This window comes from Meles meles, chromosome 11 (genome assembly GCF_922984935.1).
Source record: "Meles meles chromosome 11, mMelMel3.1 paternal haplotype, whole genome shotgun sequence".
Classification (NCBI taxonomy): Eukaryota; Metazoa; Chordata; class Mammalia; order Carnivora; family Mustelidae; genus Meles; species Meles meles.
Window position 1 is genome coordinate 21,931,064 of NC_060076.1, and position 24,247 is coordinate 21,955,310.

At 41.6% G+C, this 24,247-nt stretch overlaps 1 protein-coding gene across 6 annotated transcripts in view; it reads left to right on the plus strand.

Moving 5' to 3' along the window:
• ECPAS (Ecm29 proteasome adaptor and scaffold) overlaps nucleotides 1–24,247 on the plus strand; it is a 98,921-nt gene that overhangs the window by 57,676 nt on the left and 16,998 nt on the right. For all 6 annotated transcript variants that reach the window (XM_046022029.1, XM_046022030.1, XM_046022031.1 and 3 more), the window contains 17 exons: nucleotides 1,498–1,723; nucleotides 2,155–2,246; nucleotides 4,229–4,363; nucleotides 5,140–5,302; nucleotides 5,725–5,897; nucleotides 7,056–7,157; nucleotides 9,647–9,770; nucleotides 10,446–10,591; nucleotides 11,024–11,078; nucleotides 11,955–12,069; nucleotides 12,765–12,833; nucleotides 15,934–16,051; nucleotides 16,323–16,490; nucleotides 19,651–19,730; nucleotides 20,333–20,438; nucleotides 21,615–21,662; nucleotides 22,525–22,646. In XM_046022029.1, the coding sequence (XP_045877985.1) occupies nucleotides 1,498–1,723; nucleotides 2,155–2,246; nucleotides 4,229–4,363; nucleotides 5,140–5,302; nucleotides 5,725–5,897; nucleotides 7,056–7,157; nucleotides 9,647–9,770; nucleotides 10,446–10,591; nucleotides 11,024–11,078; nucleotides 11,955–12,069; nucleotides 12,765–12,833; nucleotides 15,934–16,051; nucleotides 16,323–16,490; nucleotides 19,651–19,730; nucleotides 20,333–20,438; nucleotides 21,615–21,662; nucleotides 22,525–22,646 (2,042 nt within the window). The remainder of the gene's footprint in view (nucleotides 1–1,497; nucleotides 1,724–2,154; nucleotides 2,247–4,228; nucleotides 4,364–5,139; nucleotides 5,303–5,724; nucleotides 5,898–7,055; nucleotides 7,158–9,646; nucleotides 9,771–10,445; nucleotides 10,592–11,023; nucleotides 11,079–11,954; nucleotides 12,070–12,764; nucleotides 12,834–15,933; nucleotides 16,052–16,322; nucleotides 16,491–19,650; nucleotides 19,731–20,332; nucleotides 20,439–21,614; nucleotides 21,663–22,524; nucleotides 22,647–24,247) is intronic.

Genomic DNA, 24,247 nt, shown 5'->3' on the forward strand with positions numbered 1-24,247 from the left:
AGATAAACCCATATCGTGATATCACTATTCTTTACTAGGTTGTTTATTAGAAAAACAGTATTGGGTAATTGGTGTTATTGTAACTTGTAGTGGAGTCTGTAAATGTATTTATCTCTGTGAGATTCTCTTCCTGGAAGAATTGGATGCTCTGCATTGATTACTGTTGTGATTTTACAACAAGTTAGATTTGAATTTTAAAGCCAATGCTAAGGTTGTTTAGATTATTTCTTGTTTGGGTCATTGACTTGTACTAAGTAAATGACAAGAGGTATCCTTGTTCAAAGAGAGTAAGATACCCGCAGTGGAACTGCTGCCTATTTTAGCTTTTAAGGAAAGAGCTTCAGGAGGACTCCTTGGTAGCTAGTTTATATCAAAGGTTTTTGTGGTGTTGTCTATTCTTCTGTAGATAATTTGAACCCATTTTCTCAAATTATTATGTTGGTGGAGATTAGCTATAGTTCCTGGAGTTCCACAGCAATAGATGATTTGCCCCAGGTTTCTGCTCACTCTCCTCTTCCCCACACCCACACACCTTTTAAAAAATAACAATTTTGGGGGCTCCTGGGTGGCTCAGTGGGTTAAGCCTCTGCCTTCGGCTTAGGTCATGATCTCAGGGTCCTGGGATCGAGCCCCACATCGGGCTCTCTGCTCAGCAGGTAACCTGCTTCTCCCTCTCTCTCTGCCTGCCTCTCTGTCTACTTGTGATCTCTCTCTCTGTCAAATAAATAAATAAAATCTTTTAAAAAAAATTAAAAAAATAATTTTTATTGCAATTGTTTAGACTTTATTTTTTTTTAATTTTTCAAAAGATTTGTTTGTTTATTTTAGAGCAAGTGCGCTTGCATGCGGCGGGGTTGGGGGGAGGAGCAGAGAGAGAGAATCTCACCCTGACTCCCCACTGAGCATGGAGCCAGTCTCGAGGTTCAGTCTCATGACCCGTGAGATCACAGCCTGAACTAAAGTCACGAGTTGGAGTCTTAACTGGCTGAACCACCCAGGTGCCCCTGTTGTTGTTTAGACTTTAAAAGTGGAGTTTGCGGGGTGCCTGGGTGGCTCAGTGGGTTAAGCCGCTGCCTTTGGCTCAGGTCATGATCTCAGGGTCCTGGGATCGAGTCCCGCATCGGGCTCTCTGCTCAGCAGCGAGCCTGCTTCCCTCTCTCTCTCTCTGCCTGCCTCTCTGTCTACTTGTGATCTCTCTCTGTCAAATAAATAAATAAAATCTTTAAAAAAAAAAAAAAGTGGAGTTTGCATTTTAACTCCATTAAACTCCACTAAAAACACTCTGGATTTATAAAAGCTTGTTATGTAAATTGTCCTCCATTATGGTAATTTCAGTTAACATACTGAGTCATGTTTTCCAGCTTCTGTGAGGATTGTCAAATAGCTTAATGGGGGAGGGTGGGGGAATGAAAATGGGAAACTGTCATTTTGAGGAGTGTTCTCCCACACTGACTTCTTGAGGAGCTTGTCTGGTATCTTTCTTCCTTCTGCTTTTAGATAGTCTTGTACTTGCGCATGTGCCTAGCGCACAGCGCGGGAGTGGTGCCCACCTCCCAGAGTTTGGCTGACATGCAAGACCATGCCCCAGCCATTGGACGCTACATACGGACTTTGATGTCAGGCAGCCAGGCGACATCCTCATCATCTTCTTCCAAGAGTGGAGAAACCAACCCTGTTCAGATCTACATCGGCCTGCTTCAGCAGCTGCTGGCAGGTGTTGGAGGTAGGAGATTGTGCCGCTGACGACAGATGTTGAAGCACTTAAGCAATAATCTAATTTAAACTCAGCTGAGAATTTATAGCAAAATTATTTTCTCCTTTTACTACTGTAACTGAACATCAGCCTTTGTTTCTTTTCTAAACTTATTTGATTCATCCTTGATACACTATTATTCTTCTTGGAAAGAAATGCTAACAATAGATAATGTTTTTACTTTGGAAGTGGGTGTGCAGAACAGGGTATCTTTTTTATAGATACTTAGTCTGTAAATTTGCTGTTTTTGGATCACATAGTGTATTTAAGTTGATTTTTGTTTTGTAGAACTGGGGAGTGCCTCCCAAAGCAGTAGCCTTATACTTGAAAAGAATTTAGTGAACCCTGCGTATTTATCACTTTTCTTGAAGCTAAAATTTTCTGAATTCTTACTTATTTAGGTTTGCCAGTCATGTACTGTCTATTGGAAGCTGTCTCCGTGTATCCAGAAAAACTGGCTACCAAATTTGTAGACAAAACAGAATGGATAAAGGTACATCCTATGCATGTGTATTTCTCTTTGATTCTCTGTTTTACACTTTAGTCTTATAATTCGTCTTCCTACTAGTGCCTTTGGGTCATTTTGAAAACTCTTTTATCATACACTTCCTGGGAAGCATGGAGGTCAGTATATCTCAATGATCCATCTAGGTGAGGTGAGAGATGAATTAAGAATCATATAAGTAAAAAAAAAAAAGTATATATATTTTCTGTTTTAAAAGTTAAAAAAAATAAATTTGTGTAGCTTAAATAAAAAATATTAAACTCTCTCCTTTCTCTGTCTCTCACCTACTCAGCTCTCCCAACTTCCTGCCCCTTCCTTTCTCACCTGACAAACATATGTAGATCATCAATGTCCCTATATGTTGTACTTCCTAGAGTTTATTTATGCATATACACACAAATGAAAATAAGCATTTTTAATTTTTCCTCCTTCTTTTACACAAAAGGTACATAATTTTCACACTTTTATTGTATCAAGTGTTTATTTAAATTCTGGTTAGTTAATGTGTAGTGTAATTTTATTATTAAGTTGTTATTTAACTTCTCACACTGTTTTGTACCTTATCTCTTTCACTTGACACTAGAATGTGGAGGTATTCTGTAGAACTAGAGGGAGAACGTCCTCTTTAACAGCTTCATTTTTTCCATTGTATAAATGTGCCGTGACTTATTCTAGAACCTCACTGAGGTTCTGTTCTAGAACTGTTCTGCTACAATGAATAGTCCATCATTTTGAATATAAAGAAGTTTCTTTTTTTTAAGATTTTATTTATTTATTTGACAGAGATCACAAATAGGCAGAGAGGCAGGCAGAGAGAGAGAGCACAGGCTCCCTGCTGAGCAGAAAGCCCGATGCGGGGCTCAATCCCAGGATCCGGGGTCATGACCTGAGCCGAAGGCAGAGTATTTAAACACAAGCCACCCAAGCGCCCCAAAGAAGTCTGTTTTTTAGATGGAATCCTCAGAAGTGGAATTGAGGACATAGAATTTTATAGTTCTGATAGTCCGCAGCCTCTGGTACCAATTTACACTCCCACTAGCCATGTAGGAAGTGTTTCTGCCTCATGGTCACACCAAAAGCTTTGCCAGGTTTAGCGAATAAAAATAAAAGATTCTCCGTTAAATTTGAATTTCACATAAACAATGAAAAATTCTTTTTAGTACAGGTGTGGCTCCACACTTTCATGTACCTCTTGGGCTGTATAATGCAGTTCTTTTTGGAAAGTGGAGCTTGATTGATGGTAAAATGTGCAGATTACCCCTTAGTGTGAAAGCATGAGTGTCATATACCAAGAGGTGTGAGTTATGTGCTTTTTTGGAAAATCTAGTCTCATGAAATTGTTTCGGATTTAAAAAGGATTTTTTATTCCTCGTGAATATTTGCTGATTGTAAAATGATTGCACATTTTTTTGACTTTTGGTCATGTAGATCAGGGGTTATCAAGCTATGGTCCATGTACCAAATCTGGTACAAACCATGTACCTCCTGTTTTTGTTTGGCCTGTAAGCTAAGAATGGTTTTCGTTTTTAAATGGCTCAAAAAAAATCAGAAGATGTGAGAATTCTAGTGTCCATAAAGTTTTATTGGAACACAAATACCCCCTTCATTTCTCGATTGTCTGTGGCTGCTTTTGTCCCACCGGGGTAGGATGGAGTTTTTGCCACACAGACCATATGACCTACAGAGCCCCCTTGTCCCTTTACAGAAAGCATTTATTGACCTCTGTTTTAGATCATCTGTGCTTTGATTCTGTTTTATGTCTTGTATTTTTGGTGAAAATGCACAGAAGACTTGGGTATATAATTCAGCTCTTATTTTATTTTGAGCAGCTTATTGTGTTGTTTTCTCAGAGATACCAACAGATTGAGCAATACAGTGTATCATTTGTTCTTTCGATTTTAAATGTCAGATAATGTCCGTAGGAAGATGATTGTATATCATGGATATGTTTGGTTTTCTACCCCACTCAGAGTCTGATGAATAGCAGTAAAGAAGAGATGCGTGAACTGGCGGCATTGTTTTATTCCGTGGTGGTATCTACAGTGTCGGGGAGCGAGTTGAAGTCAATGATAGAACAGCTTATAAAGACCACAAAAGACAATCATGTATGTTACCAGTTTTGTTTTCATTCTTTTTTGTGGGAAATGGGAAAACCTTCCAAAAGCGTCTGCTATGTTTTTAGTTTTTGTATTCTCATTTCTTAAAAGGAACTTTTGTGATGGTGAAGAATAAGTGAGATAGAAAATACATTGACTCATTTAGTCCATTCAGCAACTGTGAGTGCCTTGTGTCTGATCAGCACCGTTTTCGGTGCTAGGAATACATTGGGGAGTGAATACACGAGGATCCCTCGTACCACCAGGTGCTCGGAAATCTTAGTTCCTTTCTCCTTCCCCATCTAGTGCCACCTGTCACCGAGCCTGTTCTGTCAGAGAAGCACGTGCTTTCGAATAGTCAAACCTCTACTTGGTGTTTAGGGGTTTTAAAAATTAGAAATTGTATCTGCTCATTGTATTTTTTTTGGCTGTAGGGTAGTAGGGAGAAATTATGCTTGAAAATTATGGTAGCATAGTTACGTAAGTGCTCCAAGCTAGAAGACAGTGTGGGTGCTGCAGGGAGCAGGTAGGAGAGTCCCTTCCAGACTTGGACTGGGTGTGGGTTTCGGGAATTACTTGAAGTGAGTCAGGACTCAGCTTGCCTTCGCAGAAGGCTTGAGTGTTGGAAACTCTAGGTTCATTAGCATTCAGTAGAATCTCAGATGATCGCTTTGTTCTCTGATCTTATGTCTTTTTGGAGAGATGACTGTCCTAAACATACCGTTATTTCAGTGCGTTCTTGCATGTGTGAGAGAGTGACAGAGGTACTGTGTGGTTAACTTCAGAGCCCAGAGATACAGCATGGATCCTTGCTTGCGCTGGGGTTCACGGTAGGAAGATACTTGGCCAAAAAGAAAACGAGGATGGCCGAGCAGCAAGACCTGGAGACAGATGGCGACTCTCTGCCGGAGCAGGAGGAGCTCATTCAGAGCGCCACGGAGACCATAGGTACTTGCTGTGCTTGTGCTGACTGGAGTTGGGCTCAGATTTCTTCAACGTTTCAGTTTCTTTCTACAGCATTGCACTTTGAAGGCACAGGTCTTGACAAAACCTTGCTTCTAGGTGCATAAGTTCTGTGTTTTTAATAACAATGAAAGTACTCTAGTCTTTTGGTGTATTTCTTCCTATGTTTCTGTATGAAAGAGATGATGACATTATGGGAAAATCCTTAAACACCTTAAACAAGTGTTTTCTGCCTTGTTCCCATGTGGTTTTATTACTGACTGAGTGTTAGCAAATTACCAGTTAGAAGAAAATGTAGACTTTGACTTTGTTTTGCCGTCTCTAAGAAGTTTTGGGTCCCTTGCTGCTCGTCCCGGACCCCAAGAGCAAGAGTATCTTCTTCTCAGTCTTGTCTCCTGCGCTTCCAGGCTCGTTTTTGGACAGTACGTCGCCTCTTCTGGCCATTGCTGCCTGTACAGCCCTGGGCGAAATTGGCAGAAACGGTCCCCTCCCCATTCCCAGTGAGGGATCCGGCTTCACCAAATCGCATCTTGTCGAGAGCTTACTGAATAGAATACCCTCCAGTAAAGAAACAAATAAGGTAAGTCCTTTTTTCCCCTTCTTCTGAAATTCTTTCTTTACATAGATACATAAATGAGCAAAAACGCAGTTGTAATGAGGATAGATGACAGTGCAGCTGGAGGAAGGATTTACTGTGGGAAAAAGAATGATGAAGTCTAGGTGCCTGTTTAGTTTTGAGCAAGGGATGATTTGTGGACGACCTCTGTGCATGTGCCATTTGGCCCTAGGCCCATAACTGTTAGGATTTGGTTAAAAAAGCCAACTGCATCAGGTAACTCTTCTGTCATGCAGAAGTGCATAATGAAGTGTTAAATCGTTGTTGCCACTTTTGTAATTTTAGACCAAATCTAAATCTTAACCTCTGACGGCAAAAATGGTTTTAAGTCTGGGTGTTAGGAAGCAGCGTGAGTAATATCTGAAGAGAAGGACGTTGATCATTTTTTTAGTCTCAGATAAACATTTTCATAAACTTTAAAACATATTTGTGATCAGAGGACTTCAGTGTTGAAATATAACATGATTTAATGAGCAGATAAATCAGTTTACAAATTTAATAAATACATAATTCTATTCTTGATCTAGATACTGTTTAAAACTTCCTGAGGATATCATACTGTAGTTTTTGTTAGCTGTTAACTAATTAGTGATCACCAACCATTGTAGAACACTTGTAACGTGCCAGGCGTATGCCCAGTGCTTCATATACGTAAATTAATGGAACTCTCCAGAAGGTCTAGTGAAGTAGGTAAGCTTGTCATCTCTCTTTTCCCAGATGATGAAATGGAGTCGCAGAGAGTGGGGTAACTTGCCTGAGATCACACATATGTAAAGGCTGCTAATAATACATGGTTAAACTGTGATTTGATCTTAGTTCCCCTGGGCCCAGAATCTACATTTATAATGGTTTGATGGATAATAAACCTCATTAAAGGCTTTCCTCCTTCTTTTGTAGCCATGGACCCTTAATGAATTCAGTTTCATGTCTTTCTAACTCTGATGTCTTCTACACATAATTCTGTAAAATTGGATACTTAAAAAAAAAAACAAACTTGCATACATAAGTGCTTTAGACAAACTGCCCTCCCTGTCATCTCATTTTGGAAATGCTGTTTGGGGATAAAGCTGGTACATACTTTGTTTAAAAACAACAACAACAAAAAATTCTCTGGTTTTTTAGATGAAAGAACGGGCAATCCAAACACTGGGATATTTTCCAGTTGGGGATGGAGATTTTCCTCACCAGAAACTCCTCTTGCAAGGTCTGATGGATTCTGTGGAGGTATTTATATTGCTATCTGATTGTTAGTTATTCACACCAGAGGCATTTTTAAGTTAGAGTTTTGTATGCTGTGAGATTTTATTTTTATTTTTTTAAAAGACTTTTTCATCTGTTTATTGGAGAGAGAAAGAGAGTGGGAGGTGGGAGGCAGGAAAAAGGTTGGAGTTGAGGACTAAGGCTGCTGAGTGACAGAGGCAGTGTTAGGATCCAGGTCTCTGGAATCATAATCCAGTATTTTTAATGTGAATTTTTTGAGAATGAAATATACACACATCAGGTTCTCCCTGGGCGTCGTTCACATTGTAACCACTTGGGGAGAAGCTTATAGTGTTTGTTTTCTGATCTTATTTCTTTCTTAATTGATCTTTTTAGAGAGAGCATGCATGTGCATGCACATGATGAGGGACAGAGAGAGGGAGAGAGAATCTAAAGCAGGCTCCATGCTCAGCGGAGAGCCCAACTTGGGGCTCCATCTCACAACCCTGAGACCATGACCTGAGCCCAAATCGAGTCGGGTGTTTAACCAACTGAACCACTCAGGGGCCCCAGTGCTTCATTTATTTAAATAAAACTAGAAGAACTTCATCTCTCTCATAAATTTTTTAAAGAAGAAAAAAGGAGAACATTTGAAATAGGCACATAAAATGCATCCTTACTCTAGGATTCTCTGTGTTGACATACCTTTTCTTTGCTTAGAATTTCCAAAGAAATTTTGACCAGGGAAACTGTAGAACTGAAGCCCTGAAATTCTTTTTCCTCAGAGTAGGAAGCATTTGGTGGCAGAACTTGACACCTCATCGAGAAATGAGAGCATTGAGTTGGCTGAGCTTAGGAATGGCCACCTGCACTGTGGTCTGTGTGCTTGGTAGCGTTCTCTCAAAGGTCACTGTTCCCATGCTCCTCGTGGGAACTCTTTGCTCTTCATTCTCTTCTTAGTCCCCAAGTTCTTAGTTGTTTTCCAGTTTATATTAAACAGAGGAAAAGGCCAAAGGGAACTAAGACAGGTCCAATTTCATGTTGAATGATGCTTCATGCCTGTGAAACATGTCAAAATTTTTTTGCTTTTTAAGATTTTTTTTTTTTTAAATTTGAGAGAGAGCAAGCGAGCATGCACACAAGCAGTGGGGAGAGGGAAGAAGAAGGCTCCCCAGTGAGTAGGGAGCCTGATGCAGGGCTGAGTCCCATGATCCTAGAGTCATAACCCGAGCCGAAGGCAGATGGTTAACTGATTGGGCCACCCAGGCGCTCCAACGTGTCAAAATTTCTAAACCAAATGAAAAAAAAATCTGAGGGGGACACTTGGGTGGCTCAGTCGGTTAATCTGCTGCCTTGGGCTCAGGTCATGATCCCAGCGTCCTGGAATCGAGTCCCAAATCGGACTCCTTGTTCAGCGGGGAGCCTGCTTCTCTCTCTGCCTCTGCCTGCCCCTCTGCCGCTTGTGCTCTCTCTTTCTCTACAAATAAATAAATAAAATCTTAAAAAAAAAAAAAATTGAGGGTTTCCTGGGTGGCTCAGTCGGTCAAGTGTCCCAACTCTTGATTTTGGCTCAGGTGGTGATCTGAGAGTCATGAGATTGAACCCCCACGTTGGGCTCTGTGCTGGGTGTGGAGCCTATTTGAGATTGTCTTTCTCCTTCTCTCACTGCCCCGCCTTCCTTCCCCCCCCCCCACTTGCATGCTGTCTTTGTCTCCTTTTCTCAAAAAAATTTTAAAAATTTGAGTGTATACTATATAGAATTTTCTTAATATTTGATGTTTGAAATGATTTCAAACTTACAGTGCAGTTTAAGAATAGCATGAAGAACTCCTGTTCTCGTTTGGATTAGTAACATGCTGTTGAGGCTCGCCAGCTCTTCCTGGATCTCTGTACTTCTATATGCTTTTCTCCAGATTTATCAAATTTTACCATTTTTACAACATTCTGTCTTTTACTGGAACCACTGGAGAGTAGCTTGCAGACACCTTGTAATTTAGCAGTGCACAGAGGAGGTAGTAATAAGGTGTAATGGCTGCTGTTTATTGTGCTGCTACCGCACACCACGTGTCTGCTGGAAGCCTTATGTGCGTTACCATCTTGTCCTTCTTCTAGCCTGACGAGGTGGGTGATGGTATCAGGCCCGTGTTACAAAGTTGAGGTTCAGTTTAAATAAGTGTGTGTAGCTGGTGAGAGACAGATAAGAATTTGCTCTGAGATTTGTGTGGCTTCAGTCCATATCCTTTTCCTCCAGATATTAAAAATCCGTGCTTAGTGGCTCTGCAGAGGGTGAAGAGGGCAACGTGGGGTTGGAAAAAGATCTTCAGGTCATTCTTACATTTTCCGTTCCCACCCGCCCACCCCCGCCCCACTCCACCAGGTTAGGTGAGAGCAATCCAGGCAAAAGAGGAAAACCAGCGTGTTGACAGACAAGATCTGAGATAGCCTTTTTGTGGAAGTGGATGTTTTTGGGAAATGTTCTCTGTGACTCACGGCTGCTCTTTCCGTTGTTGCAGGCCAAGCAGATAGAGCTGCAGTTCACCATTGGGGAAGCCATCACCAGTGCGGCCATCGGAACCAGCTCCGTGGCTGCCCGGGACGCCTGGCTGGTGACGGAAGAAGAGTATACGCCCCCTGCTGGTAACTTCCTGCTCAGCTAATCCTCTCCTGGTCCTCAAGGAACCCTTTCTGGGCTTGTTACCACATTTGAGGCAAAAGAAAAAATTCATGCGTTCCATTTTAACTCTTTTTTAGCTATTTATAGATGTCTTACCAGTTTGGTTCAGTCAAGAAAAATAGTTGGTTAAAGGAGAGTGAACACGACAAAATGAATGAGAACTTCTTTTTTTAGTTCTTTGGGAAGCAAGGGAGTTAGCGATGTGTTCCCTTCAAACGTGCCCTCTTTCCCCGAGGCTTGGTGCACGTAGCCCATTTCAGAAGTCGAGGCATAGTAACATAGTAACATAGTTACATTTCCAAGTCACGTGTCCCTTCATCCTTTATTCACATTTATCACAGTGAAGCCTCAGGTCTTCTGCTCGCGCTCCACGTCCCTTTGCAGGGAGGGTGCGCTGGCTTCAGTGACTGCGCGGGTGGGGGAGTCTGTGGTTTCTGACGACGTGTTATGGGTCCTGTGGTCTCTCATGTCTTTTGCTTCTGAAATGGATGATTATCAGTTCCTTCAGCGACCTAAATACCTGAACCTGAATATGTTCTAGGATTGTTGCATTAAGTAAATACTGAGTAAAATCTAATTTTTCAGGATACTCTTTTCATTTATTTGAATTGATTTTATCATCCCTTTCTTCCCCCCAGGAGCCAAAGTGAATGATGTGGTCCCCTGGGTACTGGATGTGATTTTAAATAAACATATCGTCAGCCCCAACCCACACGTGAGGCAAGCAGCCTGCATCTGGCTCCTTTCTCTTGTGAGGAAGCTAAGTACCCATAAAGAAGTGAAGGTAAGCCACGTTAGAAATGTGCTCGGCACTGTTGGGAACCGTCTTTGAAATATTTATGACTAAAAGGCAGTAGGAAGGCAAGTGTATGAAGGTGAGGGCCAGCGCTGATAGCGAGGGCCATTAGCCTGTAACAGTTCTTTTGAAAGAAGCTGTGCATGAAGGATGGCAGCCTGATGTACATTGGCTGGAAGATGATTCTGAACTTGAAGGCATAAGGTTAGGCTATCAGGATGGGAAGGCTGAGAGAGTGCACATTAGACTTCCTATAAGTCTACAATCTTTAGGTGATTTGGATGGAGCATAATAGGGCCTGTGGCTGTCTTGGGTCGGAAGACTCTTATGAGGCGTTGTATGCCCCAGGAAGAGATTCTTATCCTTTCTTATCTTCCAGGACAGTAGAGTTTGTGTTCTAAACACCTGTTTTTCTTTCAGTCTCACCTTAAAGAAATTCAGAGTGCATTTGTTTCCGTTTTGTCGGAAAATGATGGTAAGTTATTGGTAAATATTTGATTCCAAAACTTCATTAAGCTTGTGTTTTAAATTTAAAAAAATCAAGATTAATGAACATAAAGGAAGGAAGACAGGAAAGTCTGGTCTTTTTGGTTGATTTGATTAATTAGATCATGTTCCTTAGTTTTGCATTTAAAAATGGAGCTGACTGAGGGTCGCTGGAGGGGAGGGGCATGGGGATGGGGTAACTGGCTGATGGACATTAGGGAGGGCATGTGATGTAATGAGCACTGGGTGTTATATAAGACTGATGAATCACTGAACTCTGCCTCTGAAACTAATAATACACTATATGTTAATTAATTGAAGTTAAATTTAAAAAGATCGAAAATGAAAAAAAAATGGCATGAAGCCCTTCTTTAATGTTAATATTTATAAATAATAGCTTTTTTCTGTTTCTTGTTCCTTTCCTCTTTGTGATGTAAACCAGGAGAGAGCAAATGTGTTAGACATTTAAATACTAGCTTTGTTTTAGAAATTGTCTTAAACATACAGTCTTATATTGACTTTTTATTTAAAAAAAATTGGAGGTGGGTATATCAAAATCTGTGAGACTGTTGTACTTTTCACGCGTGTGACTTGTAGTACACAGAGCACTAAGGCCCAGCAGGGTTGTCTTGATTTGTGAGTTGGATCTTTTGTGAATGTAGTTCTTATTTACAGGGACCTTTGGTGCCATGTCCACTGAGGTGACTTAATACGTTTTAATAAAATAGGCAGATTGATTATGTTTTCATGTCTATACTTGGATATCATTTTGGATTTCTACTACAATTTAAAAAAAAAAAATACGACAATAGCCAGAAGACACATTTTTCTTAAAATAATACTACTTTGTCTGACTTTTGTGCAGAACTTAGCCAAGACGTTGCTTCAAAGGGCCTTGGGTTGGTGTATGAACTGGGCAATGAGCAAGACCAGCAGGAATTGGTTTCTACACTTGTGGAGACGCTTATGACTGGCAAAAGGTACAGTAAACTTGTACATTTCAGATTTAAACACGCATAACAAGGTTTGTAAATACTGAGAATATGTAGTGGAAGAAGGAAAATTCAGCATTTGATGTTTCTGTTTATTAAGTCTGTAGATTCAAGTTGGTGATTGTTATGTGGTGGGTAGCAGTTTAATTATTCAGTGTATATTGTTTAGACAGTACAGTGAAGTAAACCAAACTACTGTTCAGAAACAGGCCAGTAGGTCAAGCTTTGAAAGTTGAATGATCTCAGGACAATCAAGGCTTTGGATTATAATAATACCATAAATGCTGTTGGTTAATTTAGTCAGGAAAATGAAGATGTGGAGGGGAAGCTTGCATGTCTTTCATAGTCTGATTTGTGAAGAGGATGAGAGGGGCAGTCATTCTTGTAATTGGTTACTGCTTTATGTTGCCTTCCTTGCAGGGAGGATAGTTTTTAATGGATGACCACATTTAATTCAGTTTAAATTGATGTGGAATGTCTTTACGTCTCTTTTGTTCATCAGTTAGTTTTACAGAAATCTCAGGCTGATTGGAAAGGACTTAGTTGACTTTTACATCTTATGCTATGGCATACTTGCTATGGAGTTTGATTTTGTCAGTCTCTGAAAGGAACGAATCAGTTAGTTGAATGTTGGTATGAAAAATGTGAGGCTGATATAAAGTCTTACTGTCGTTTTGCTTTAGAGCTAAACATGAAGTTTCTGGGGAGACCGTGGTATTTCAAGGGGGAAGCCTTGGCAAAACACCCGATGGGTAAGTGTACCAAACCCACTGATCAGTCATCATTAACACCTTTAGTCTGTGAACAGGCACTCACGACACTGATTTCCACCCTCCTAGGAAATGTGTGTTAGTTGAAGAAGAACATTTCTGTGGAGAAAGCATGGTGTCTCAGATTGGGGTTCTTGGGAAACAGACTTTGAGGTAGAGTTTTGTCTGCTGGAAGCTACCTGAAGAATGCCCAGGCTCATCACCTGGGGGATTGAGGAGGCAGGAGAGGCCTGATGGCCTGAGGAGGAGCTGACCTGCTGCCAGCGCTTAAGCAGATCCTGACCCCTGGAACTGGCTGAAATGGCCCTTCAGAGTTGTCCTGCTTTGAGGGTCCAGGCCTTTATGTCCCCTCATTAGGCTTTACATTCCCTCAGTGACTAGCCACATGTGATGAGCTGTTCTAGGGGAGGACCTGACCTTGGACTGGGGGCTGTTCCACTAGCTCCCAGCCAGCTGAGTCATGAGGGGCTGCCTGGCAGCACAGCTTGGCATCTGCTGCACCTTGGTTTTTAGGGAGCAGCTCTGCTTGATATTGTGGGGTCCACAATTTAGCACTTCAAATTAATTCCTAGAGCCTTACCTCTTATCTTATCATTATTCCATTGTGGTTACACTAATGGTTTTCCTCTAAACACCCTCAGGTCAGACTGTGCAGCTGGCTGGGCTTTGCTGTGTTGTCACACAGAGCCCTGCTTCTGTGTTGTCTGCAATGCCAGAGAACAGCCGTTTGTTCTTTCCTTGACTTTCTCCCATAGCTCACTGTTTCCACATCGAAAATTATTTTAGTTCCATTTACTCTCCCTATAGACTTTTTCTGAGTTTTTAAAAAGTGCTTTTTTTTTTTTCACAGAATAACTAATACAAATGATTGGGTATTTGAGTAAATATTTGTTCAGAGGAAAGTTAGTAGGACTCAGAAGGCGTTCTCAGGATTGTGTGCTACAGTCCTACAGCTTGTATGGACCCACAACAGACTCTGAATAGCCAGAGCCATCTTGAAAAAGAAAATGAGGGCACCTGGGTGGCTCAGTGGGTTAGACCTCTGCCTTCAGCTCAGGTCATGATCTCAGGTTCCTGGGATCGAGTCCCACATTGGGCTCTCTGCTCAGAGGGGAGCCTGCTTCCTCCTCTCTCTCTCTCTGCCTGCCTCTCTGCCTACTTGTGATCTCTCTCTGTCAAATAAATAAAATCTTTAAAAAAAAAAAAAAGAAAAAGAAAATGAAGCCCAGAGGCATCATAATTCTAGACTTGAAGCTGTATTACAAAGCTATAGTAATCAAAACAGTATGGTACTGGCACAAAAATAGACAGACACATAGATTAACAGAACAGAAGAGAATATCCAGAAACCTGTTATTTTATGGTCAATTAATCTTTGACAAAGCAGGAAAGAATATCCAATAGGAAAACGACAGTATCTTCAACAAATGGTGTTGGGAAAACTGAACAACAACATGCAAAAGAAAGAAAGTGGACCACTTTCTTACACCATACACAGAAATAAAGTCAAAATGGATTAAAGATCTGATGTGAGACCTGAAACCATAAAAATCCTGGAAGGGAATACAGGCAGTAGTAACCTCTTTGACATCGGCCAAAGCAACTTCTTTCTAGATATGTCTCCCGAGGAAAGGGAAACAAAAGCAAAAATAAACTCTGAGGACTATATCAAAATAAAAAGCTTCGGCATGGTAAAGGAAACAGTCAACAAAACTAAAAGGCAACCTATGGAATGGAGGAAGATATTTGCAAATGACATATCTGATAAAGGGTTGGTACCTAACATATATAAAGAACAGATACAACTCAACACCCAAAAAACAATCTAATTTAAAAATGGGCAGAAGTCATGAACAGATATTTCTCCAGGGAAGGCATACAGATGGTCCCCACACACATGAAAAGATGCTCAACATCACTTATCAGGGACATGTCAATCAAAACTACAATGAGATCATCTCACACATGTCAGAATGACTAAACTCAACAGCACAAGAATCAACAGGTGCTGGCAAGGATGTGGAGAAAAAGGAACCCTCTTATACTATTGGTGAGAATTCCAACTGGTGCAGTCACTGTGGAAAACAGTATGGAGGTTCCTCAGAAAGTTAAATATGGAACTACCTATGATCCAGCCACCATACTACTGGGTATTTACACAAAGAGTACAGAAATACTAATTCAGAGGACTACATGCACCCTTACGTTTATAGCAGCATTATCTACAATAGCCAAGATACAGAAGTGGCCCAGCTGTTCACTGGGGTAGATGAATGGATAAAGAAGATGTGATGTGTATACACACACACACACACACAATTTATTTAGGCATAAAAAAAGAAGTCATGCCATTTCCAACAACATGGGTGAGGCTAGGGTTATAATGCTAAGAGAATTAAGTCAGAGAAAGACAAATTCTGTATGATGTCATTCACATGTGGAATTTAAGAAACAAAACATGATTATAGGAGAAAAAAGAGAGGGAAAACCAAGATCGAGACTCTTAACTATAGAGAACAGACTGATGGTCACCAGTGGGGACCTGAGGGGATGGAGATAGCTGATGGGGATCAGGGCGGGCACTTGTGTTGCACCAGTGATGTGTAGAAGTGGAATCACTATATTGTACACCTGAAACTAATAGAACACTATGTCAACTAACTGGAATTAAAATAAAAACTTAAAAATGATTGGGGTGCTATAGCTTCGAGAAGACTTAGGGATGATACAAGTTGTGTTTAAGGGACTCTCCTGATTCTGAGAGAGATTGGTGCAGAAGGTAACAAGGAATTACTGAGCTGCCTCCTGGTAGTGGGGGTTGTGTTGGGGGAGGGGGCTAGGGCAGGGTAAGGGCTCCACCTTGGTGGGAGTCCCAGGGGCCTTCAGGTCACTACCTGGCCTTGTCAGTAATTGAACTAGGTGACTTCTTATATTCCTGTCAACCATATTCTCTTCCTCTGTGGTGATGAGATTGAGAACGTAATTTTAAAATGTCTTCCTAATATTGGTATTGGTGACGTAACTTTTACTAGGCTGGAGACAGACAGATACATTGGATACTTTCTGTTTGTTTGTTTCCAAGCCAGGGCCTCTCTACTTACAAGGAGCTTTGCTCTCTGGCAAGCGATCTCAGTCAGCCAGATCTGGTGTATAAATTTATGAATTTAGCCAACCATCATGCAATGTGGAACTCGAGGAAGGTAAGTTGCTGTCGCTGGACGGTTTTTACTTTTTACTTCCAAACCAAACCTGCTACGTTGGCTGACTGTGGCACTTGGATACGCAGTAGGTTTTGCAAAAGTCTGGGGTTAGAGAAAGCCACGCCACCACATGGCTGCTGTTACGGCTAAAGCTGGGACACTCAGGGACAAGTCTGGGGGGAGAATTTTGTGATCTTCGTGGATTTACTGTGTTAACATTTTGCCACAGTAGTTGTATCTGAGTCACTTCAGCAGCATCTTATTTTTTTAGGGTGCTGCTTTTGGTTTTAATGTGATTGCCACCAGAGCTGGAGAGCAGCTGGCTCCTTTTCTGCCTCAGCTAGTTCCTCGTCTTTACCGTTACCAGTTTGACCCCAACTTGGGCATCCGACAGGCCATGACGAGTATTTGGAATGCACTGGTCACGGACAAATCAACGGCAAGTATCTGGGAACCGTTGGCCAAGATTACACGGGATTTAAACCCAATGCTGATCTTTCTTTGTGCTTTGTATACTTATCTGTTTAAACAAAGAAGCTTTCTTTGATTCCTTGCTTTTCCCCTTCTTTCAAGATGTCAGAGATGCTCCTGGCAACATTTATTAAAATCTCAAAAATGGAAATAAACTAAATGTCCATGGGGTGGCTGGCGGTGGAAGTGACAGGATATTCACATGGATGGAATACTGTGTCAGTGGGTGCTGTCCATAAAGTGGAGAACAGGTCACAGTTCTGCCTTCAAGGAGTTCATTTTGTTGAGGAGCTAGACAGGGAAACAGGCGATTACCGTGTATGGTTTCCTCTCTTGGTTTTCTCTTACCTGGCTGCTTGTCATACTCGATTCTACTTGTAGATGATAAGGTTTCTCAAGGCTTGCCTCTGAGTACCTTTTACTCTCCCAACTTTATCTTTTGAGGTCAGCAGTTCCAGTGAATATAAATGGCATCTTTTTTTTTTTTTTTAAGATTTTATTTATTTATTTGTCAGAGAGATAGAAAGTACAAGTAGGCAGAGCTGCAGGCAGACGGAGAGGGAGAAGCAGACTCCCCAATGAGCAGGGAGCCTGATGCGGGGCTCGATCCCAGGACCCTGGGATCATGACCTGAGCCGAAGGCAGCTGCTTAACTGATGGCCTCTCAGGCATCCCTGTAAATGGCATCTTAATTGTGATGGTTCCCAGTTGTAGACTGTTGGCCCGGACGTGACTTGCGTTCCTGACTTGCACATCCAGCTGCCTGCTTCTTCTCTCCACCTGGATGTTGTTTCATGTTACCTTTGACTGGACATGTCTAGAACGGGACTTTCCCCGCTCTTCTCAACATTCATCTATTTACCCATGCCCGGAAACTTGGTACCCTCTTGATTTTTGTCTGTTGTGCCCCTACTTTCAGTTATTTCTAGGAGCAAATTCTGTTGATTCTGCTGCCAAAGTATCCCTTGAATCCACGCTCTTCTTTCCCTAATTCTTTCCTGGAGAACAGGGTGTCATCTTTCTCTTTTCTTTGCCTTCCTTCATTAATTGGCAGTAAAAGTGATTTAAAAAAATGGGATTGTGCCATGTTGGGTTAAAATTCTTTAGTGGCTTCGGAGTTGACTTTAAATAAATTCCATGATCCGTAACCTTATCTTTGCAGTCCCTGCTCGTGATGTGGCTCTTCCTGTTCTTCAGTTTGGTGTCAGGTTGAGTGTGCTCCTGGTCAGGGTGATGGGCACTTGAGGGTTCATCTTTGAAGGCCCCAGGAGAGTATTTGGTACCGTTGGGTCAGTCAAGATCTACTAAACCACTTAGCTGTACAGATCTGAGTCTGGTGCACAGGCCGAAGCTCTGAGATGGGAGTATCCTCTCCTTATGACTGAAAGGACGTAGATGAGATTGGTTTTTGTCAATGGATAGATGAGGTAGTGTGGATGAGACCACTGTGGAGAGTGTGTAGAAAACTGGACATAGGAAGATGGCAGTCTGTTAAATCTTTGGTGAGTCATTTACTTCTCTGTCTTGCTTTTCTTATAGATAAGTGAGGATAACAAAACCTTTCCTACCTGTATGAGTAAAAAGTGGAAAAGCCTTAAGTTTTTTTCCCTTTTTTTTAAAAGATTTTATTTATTTATACTTTCAGAGAGAGCATGCACACAAGTAGAGGGAAGGGCAGAGGAGAGGTGGGGGCAGAGGGAGAAACAGACTATCTCCTGAGTGTGGAGCCCACGGTGGCTGGATCCCAGGAACCTGAAATCATGACCACAGCCAAAGTCAGACTCTTAACTGACTGAGCCATCCAGGTGCTCCCAAGGCTTGAGTTTCTTTCTTTTTTTTTTTTTTTAAAGATTTAAAAAATTTATTTATTTGACAGAGATCACAAGTAGGGAGAGAGGCAGGCAGAGAAAGAGAGGGAAACAGGCTCCCCACCGAGCAGAGAGCCTGATCCTGGTCTTGATCTCAGGACCCTGTTTTCATGAGCCGAAGGCAGAGGCTTTAACCCACTGAGCCACCCGGGTGCCCCAAGCCTTGAGTTTCAAGGTCCTTTGGATCAGTTTAAAAACTAAGCCTAGGGCCACGTGGGTGGCTCAGTCACTTGGGCGTCTGCCTCTGACTCGGGTCATGATCCCCGCGTCCTGACATCAGGCCCTAAGTCAGGCTCCCTGCTTGGCAGGAGGCCTGCTTCTCCCTCTTCCTCTGCTGCTCTCTCTGCTCCTGCTTTCTCTGTCTCTCAAACTGAGCCTTCCTCAGGTAGTTGTTACTACCAAATTCGTTAAGTGTATATCCAAACAAAACAGGCTTAAAAGATTCAACTCGCCTTTCATTCTGAGCAGTTGTAATACTTCTTTATGTGCCGTACACTGTACATGTTACCAGGGATATGAAGACAAGTCAGACACTGTCCTTGTCCTTGGGGTCTCGGTGTGATGGAGCAGTGTAGTTATATACGGTCTGGTACGACATGCTTAAGAAGGTACCGTGGTGGGGCGCCTGGGTGGCTCAGTGGTTTAAGCCTCTGCCTTCGGCTCAGGTCATGATCTCAGGGTCCTGGGATCGAGCCCCGCATCCGGCTCTTTGCTCATAGGGGAGCCTGTTTCTCCCTCTCTCTCTGCCTGCTTCTCTGCCTACTTGTGACCTCTCTCTATGTCAAATAAATAAATAAAATATTAAAAAAAAAAAAAGGTACCGTGGGAAGAGAGGAGAGCAGGCCAGTCTTCTCTGTGAGGCGACACCTGATTTAAATCTTGAAGGACAAGTAGGAATTAGCCAGGTGAGCAAGAGAGGGTAGGGGATTGCAGGGAGAGGTGGTATGTATCAAGGAATAGAGGTGTGATAATACATGATACCTTTGGAGCCAGATCGGAGCTAGATCAGAAGGCTTTGTATCCATGCCTGGGTGGTTGGATTTTATTCTCGTGTCCTGAGGAAGACGAGAATCAAGTTTGCGCTTTAGAATCATCATTCTGGCAGCTGTCAGTAAGCAGAGTGGGGAGAGACTTGTGGGCTGAGACGCCTGGAGACACTTAGGCGTTACCTACAGAGACATGGTCAGTATGGTTGAGAGATTAACATCTTGACTGTTGATGAATTTCACATTTTAAATATTATCCTTTTTCTTTCACTAGGTGGATAAATATCTGAAGGAAATTCTTCAAGATTTGGTCAAGAACCTTACCAGCAATATGTGGCGAGTTCGAGAATCCAGGTACCATTTTTGGAAATAGAAGACTAGTCAAATATAACAGATTCCCCTCCCTCCCTCAAATTTCCAAGCTTTATGCTGTATGCAAAATGAATAAAGCATATTTTTGGTTGGGTTAGAGAGTTCGCTCTACTTAACTATTTAAAACTGTAAAAAAAAAAAAAACTCTAGTCGGTGATTTTCTAAATTGTCTTAGTTTATATAAGCATGGCATTAAAGAAGATCACTTGTTAAATTGGTAGACATTCAGATATATACTGTCATAACTTTGTAGGCTGTCATTTACTTATATATTTATATAATTTATTCAGTGCCTGTTATATACCCCACATGTGCTACGTGGGGTATACTGGTAAATAAAAAATACGTATCCTCTCAAAGAGACTGTATTGTAGTTGTGAGGTGCAGACATCTGATGAAAGTCAGTGCCTCATGCGTATGGGGTGTTTGAGGCACCAAGGAGAGAATAGGCGTTGCTGTCTAGGGGTGGAGGGTAAGAACTGGAAATACAGGCAGAATCCATATTCCTGTTTGCTATGAATGTTTCATTGTAAAGATGGAGCTTTCTTGATCATAAACTTGAAAACCAAATTGTTTATTTTCAGCTGTTTAGCTCTGAATGATTTATTGAGAGGAAGACCTCTAGATGACATCATTGATAAACTTCCAGAAATTTGGGAAACTCTTTTTCGGGTACAAGATGATATCAAGGTATTACAGAAATAAGTCTGCATTTATTCATAGAATAACTTTGATTAGTAACTGCTATTGTCAAAATATGTACATTGGATATTTCAAAATTCACTCTCCAGACAATTTTAAGAGACTACAGTTTCCTTCCAAAGTTTTAGTCTTGATGTGTCTGTGATGTTGCAAGGTTGGGTATCCTTAGATCTAAGTTGAATTGCTTGGGCGCCTGGGGGGCTCAGTGGGTTAAGCTGCTGCCTTCGGCTCAGGTCATGACCTCGGGGTCCTGGGATCGAGTCCTGCATCGGGCTCTCTGCTCAGCAGGGAGCCTGCTTCCCTCTCTCTCTCTCTCTGCATGCCTCTCTATCTACTTGTGATCTCTCTCTGTCAAATAAATAAAATCTTAAAAATAAATAAATAAATAAATAAATTGAATTGCCTATAGCCTTTCTTTCAATAGAGATTTCATGATGCTATTGATTAGGACAGATAACGGTTTGGAAATAATCCATACACCATCTATTTGATTAATTTTATAAATTTTATTCCCATATAACATGACCAATTCCTTTGAATTTTTCCTGGGCAATCTAAGTTTTAGATATTTTGATATCTCACCATTAGAACTGAGCACTTTACTCTTACTTTTTCTTTTGCTTTATTCATTAGAGATTTTTAGAAGGCTTTTAGAATACTTACATAGATGTTTATATGTTTGCATTATAATACATTTAGGTTCTATACCTTTTTAAAAAAAGATTTACTTTTTGAGAGAGAGAGAGAGAGAGAGAGAGATGAGTGTGGGGGAGGGGCACAGTGAGAGGGAGAGAGAGTCCCAAGTAGACTCTGTGCTGAGCGCAGAGCCCCCACGTGGGGCTCAGTCCCCCAACCCTGAGATCCTGACCTGAGTCGAAACCAAGAGTTGGGCACTTAACTGTGCCACCCAGGTGCCCCTAAACTGTTACACTTTATAGCCATATTTTTGAGAGGTGAGAATAGGTCATACATAAAAAAAAATATATGGCCATTATAACATGTTCCTTGATGGGGAGGGAGCCTAATGAAGCACTATTTTCTACCTGGTATTGAAAGTAGGATTTTTCACTAATCTGTGTAGAGGCATAGGCCGTTAAATACACATCGTGGGGTGGACGGGAATGAAACTAATGTGTGTCATGCCATACTTTCCCCCATTTTTAGGAATCCGTACGGAAAGCTGCAGAACTAGCTTTGAAAACTCTGAGCAAGGTAAAAACTCTTATCTAACTTTGGGAGTGAAGTGGGGCGGGGCAGTCTGCGACCAGGGTGAGGATGACTTATTTTTTGTCATATAAATTGACGTTGAGTTGCAGTGACTTGACGTAATCAGCTTCATGCTATAGTTCAGTGTTCGCACAGTGAATGACAAGCTAGGTGCCTTTATACTAGAATACTAGGATTTTTCGCATAGGATATGTCTAGTCTCTTTATATGGTCAGCTTCTGTGGGCCTTTACATAAGGTATGACTTGCACTTGACGCTGAAGAACACATTACTCATTTAGATCCAGCCCACAGCTGCCTCCGCTCTTGTTACTGCTGTGGTTTTGTGTTCAGCTGCTTTGCATGTTTATGAGGCTGGCAAGCTTTTTGAAACTAGTTTCTTACTTGAACTTGATGTTACGGTATTTCTGGGATGTCTCTGTTCTAGCTGTCTAGGCCTGCCAGGGATTACATCCTTAGTAAGCAGTAAAAACCGGGTTTGAATCCAGATGTTTCTTATTCCCGATTTGTATTCCTGACCACTGTGTTTTGCTGCCACCCAAAGTTCTTGATGATGATAAAGCCTTAAGCCTTCTGCGAAGTGCTTTCTTATAAATTTTCTTATTTCTTTTCAACTGTTTCCCATCTCAAAAATGACAAGACCAAAGCTTAGAGAGTGGAAGGCATTGCCCAACTCCTTCTTAGGTGTTGGCAGACAGGGAACTCTTCTGTTTCTCCTGGAAGTGTCATGGAAAGTTGATTCACTTATTCTTTTCTATGGCTATGGGAAATAGAAAGTATTTTGTTAGATGAGTGCTTTATTGGGTAAGAGGTCAGTTTCACTAATTTCTGTGCTCTGTATATGTAAGGTTTGTGTGAAAATGTGTGACCCCGCCAAAGGAGCAGCTGGCCAGAGAACCATTGCTGTCCTTCTGCCTTGCCTTCTGGACAAAGGAATGATGAGTCCTGTGACAGAAGTCCGAGCCCTCAGGTGTGCACTTTATCTGCTGATAAAGTGAATGGATTTACTTAGTTTCTAGCCATTCAACAGAAATAGCGTTTCTCTGAGTGTTAGATTCTTCAGAGTATGGAGAAAATGAGCTGAGGAGAATACATTGAGGTGACCCAAGAGCATTTGTGAAAAGTTCTGAGGCAGAACATTTTCTCAGAAACAAACCTCCTCATGGGAACCTTGCTTTGGACCAACATGCTGCTGTTCTGCTTTGACCTTGTGTAAGGTGTGTTATTGTGTTGCCTTCGGCATCTGCCCTCAGCAAGCACGTCTTTCTGTTATGCCCCAGGTCCTCGGGAGGTTGCTTATTGGTTATACCATTTAACAATAAAGTAGGTTTAAAATAAACTACCAGTTGCAACAATGAAATACTAAAAAAATGCACTCACATGTTTAGACATATTATGACTGTTAGATAAATTTCAACAGTGAAAGATTCTAGTCTTTTTTTTTTTTTTTTTCTTTTAAACTAGAGCCTTGGAGCGCCTGAAGGGCTCAGTGGGCTAAAGCCTCTGCCTTTGGCTCAGGTCATGATCCCAGGGTCCTGGGATTGAGCCCCGCATTGGGCTCTCTGCTCAGCAAGGAGCCTGCTTCCCTTCCTCTCTCTGCCTGCCTCTCTGTCTACTTGTGATCTCTCTCTGTCAAATAAATAAAATAAAATCTTAAAAAAATATACACTAGAGCCTTATTTCGGAATTAAAAAAAAAATTATTTTATTTATTTATTTGAGAGAGAGAGCATGAAAGGGTAGAAGATCAGAGGGAGAAGCAGAGTGCCTGTGGAGCGGGGAGCCCGATGCGGGACTAGATCCCGGAACTCCAGGATCATGAACTGAGCTGTAGGCAGTCACTTAACTGACTGAGCCACCCAGGAGCCCCTTATTTAGCAATTTTATCTGTCATTTTATTTCACTCTTAAAATTAGGTCAAATTAATAATACTAACAGTATTTCATACTGATTTGAACTATTTGTTGTTTTTTTTAAGATTTTATTTTTTATTTATTTGACAGAGAGAGAGATCACAAGTAGGCAGAGAGGCAGGCAGAGAGAGAGGAGGAAGCAGGCTCCCTGTGGAGCAGAGAGCCTGACGCAGGGCTCGATCCCAGGACCCTGAGATCATGACCCGAACCGAAGGCAGAGGCTTAATCCACTGAGCCACCCAGGCGCCCCGTGATTTGAACTATTTCTTACTGCTACTAATAAAATAGTTGATAAGGGAAGGTTTTTTAAAAAAATTAATTATTTTAGAGAGAGCGACTGTGTGTGTGAGCAGGGGAAGGGGCAGAGGGAAAGAGAGAATCCTGAAGCAGACTCCTTGCTCAGTGTGGAGTCCGTCCCGACACAGGGCTGGCTCCTAGGACCCTGAGATCATAACCTGAGCCAAAACCAAGAGCTAGTCATTCAACTGACGGAGCCACCCAGGCTCCCCAAAGTTGTTGTTGTTTTTTTTTTCCTCCAAAGAATTCACATAATAAAGGCAATGGAATGATAAAGTTAAGATATTACTGTTTCACTGATCTCCTTAAAATAATCTAGGGTGTAGTGATCATTAGTGGCTCCTAAATCCACTGGTCAAAGA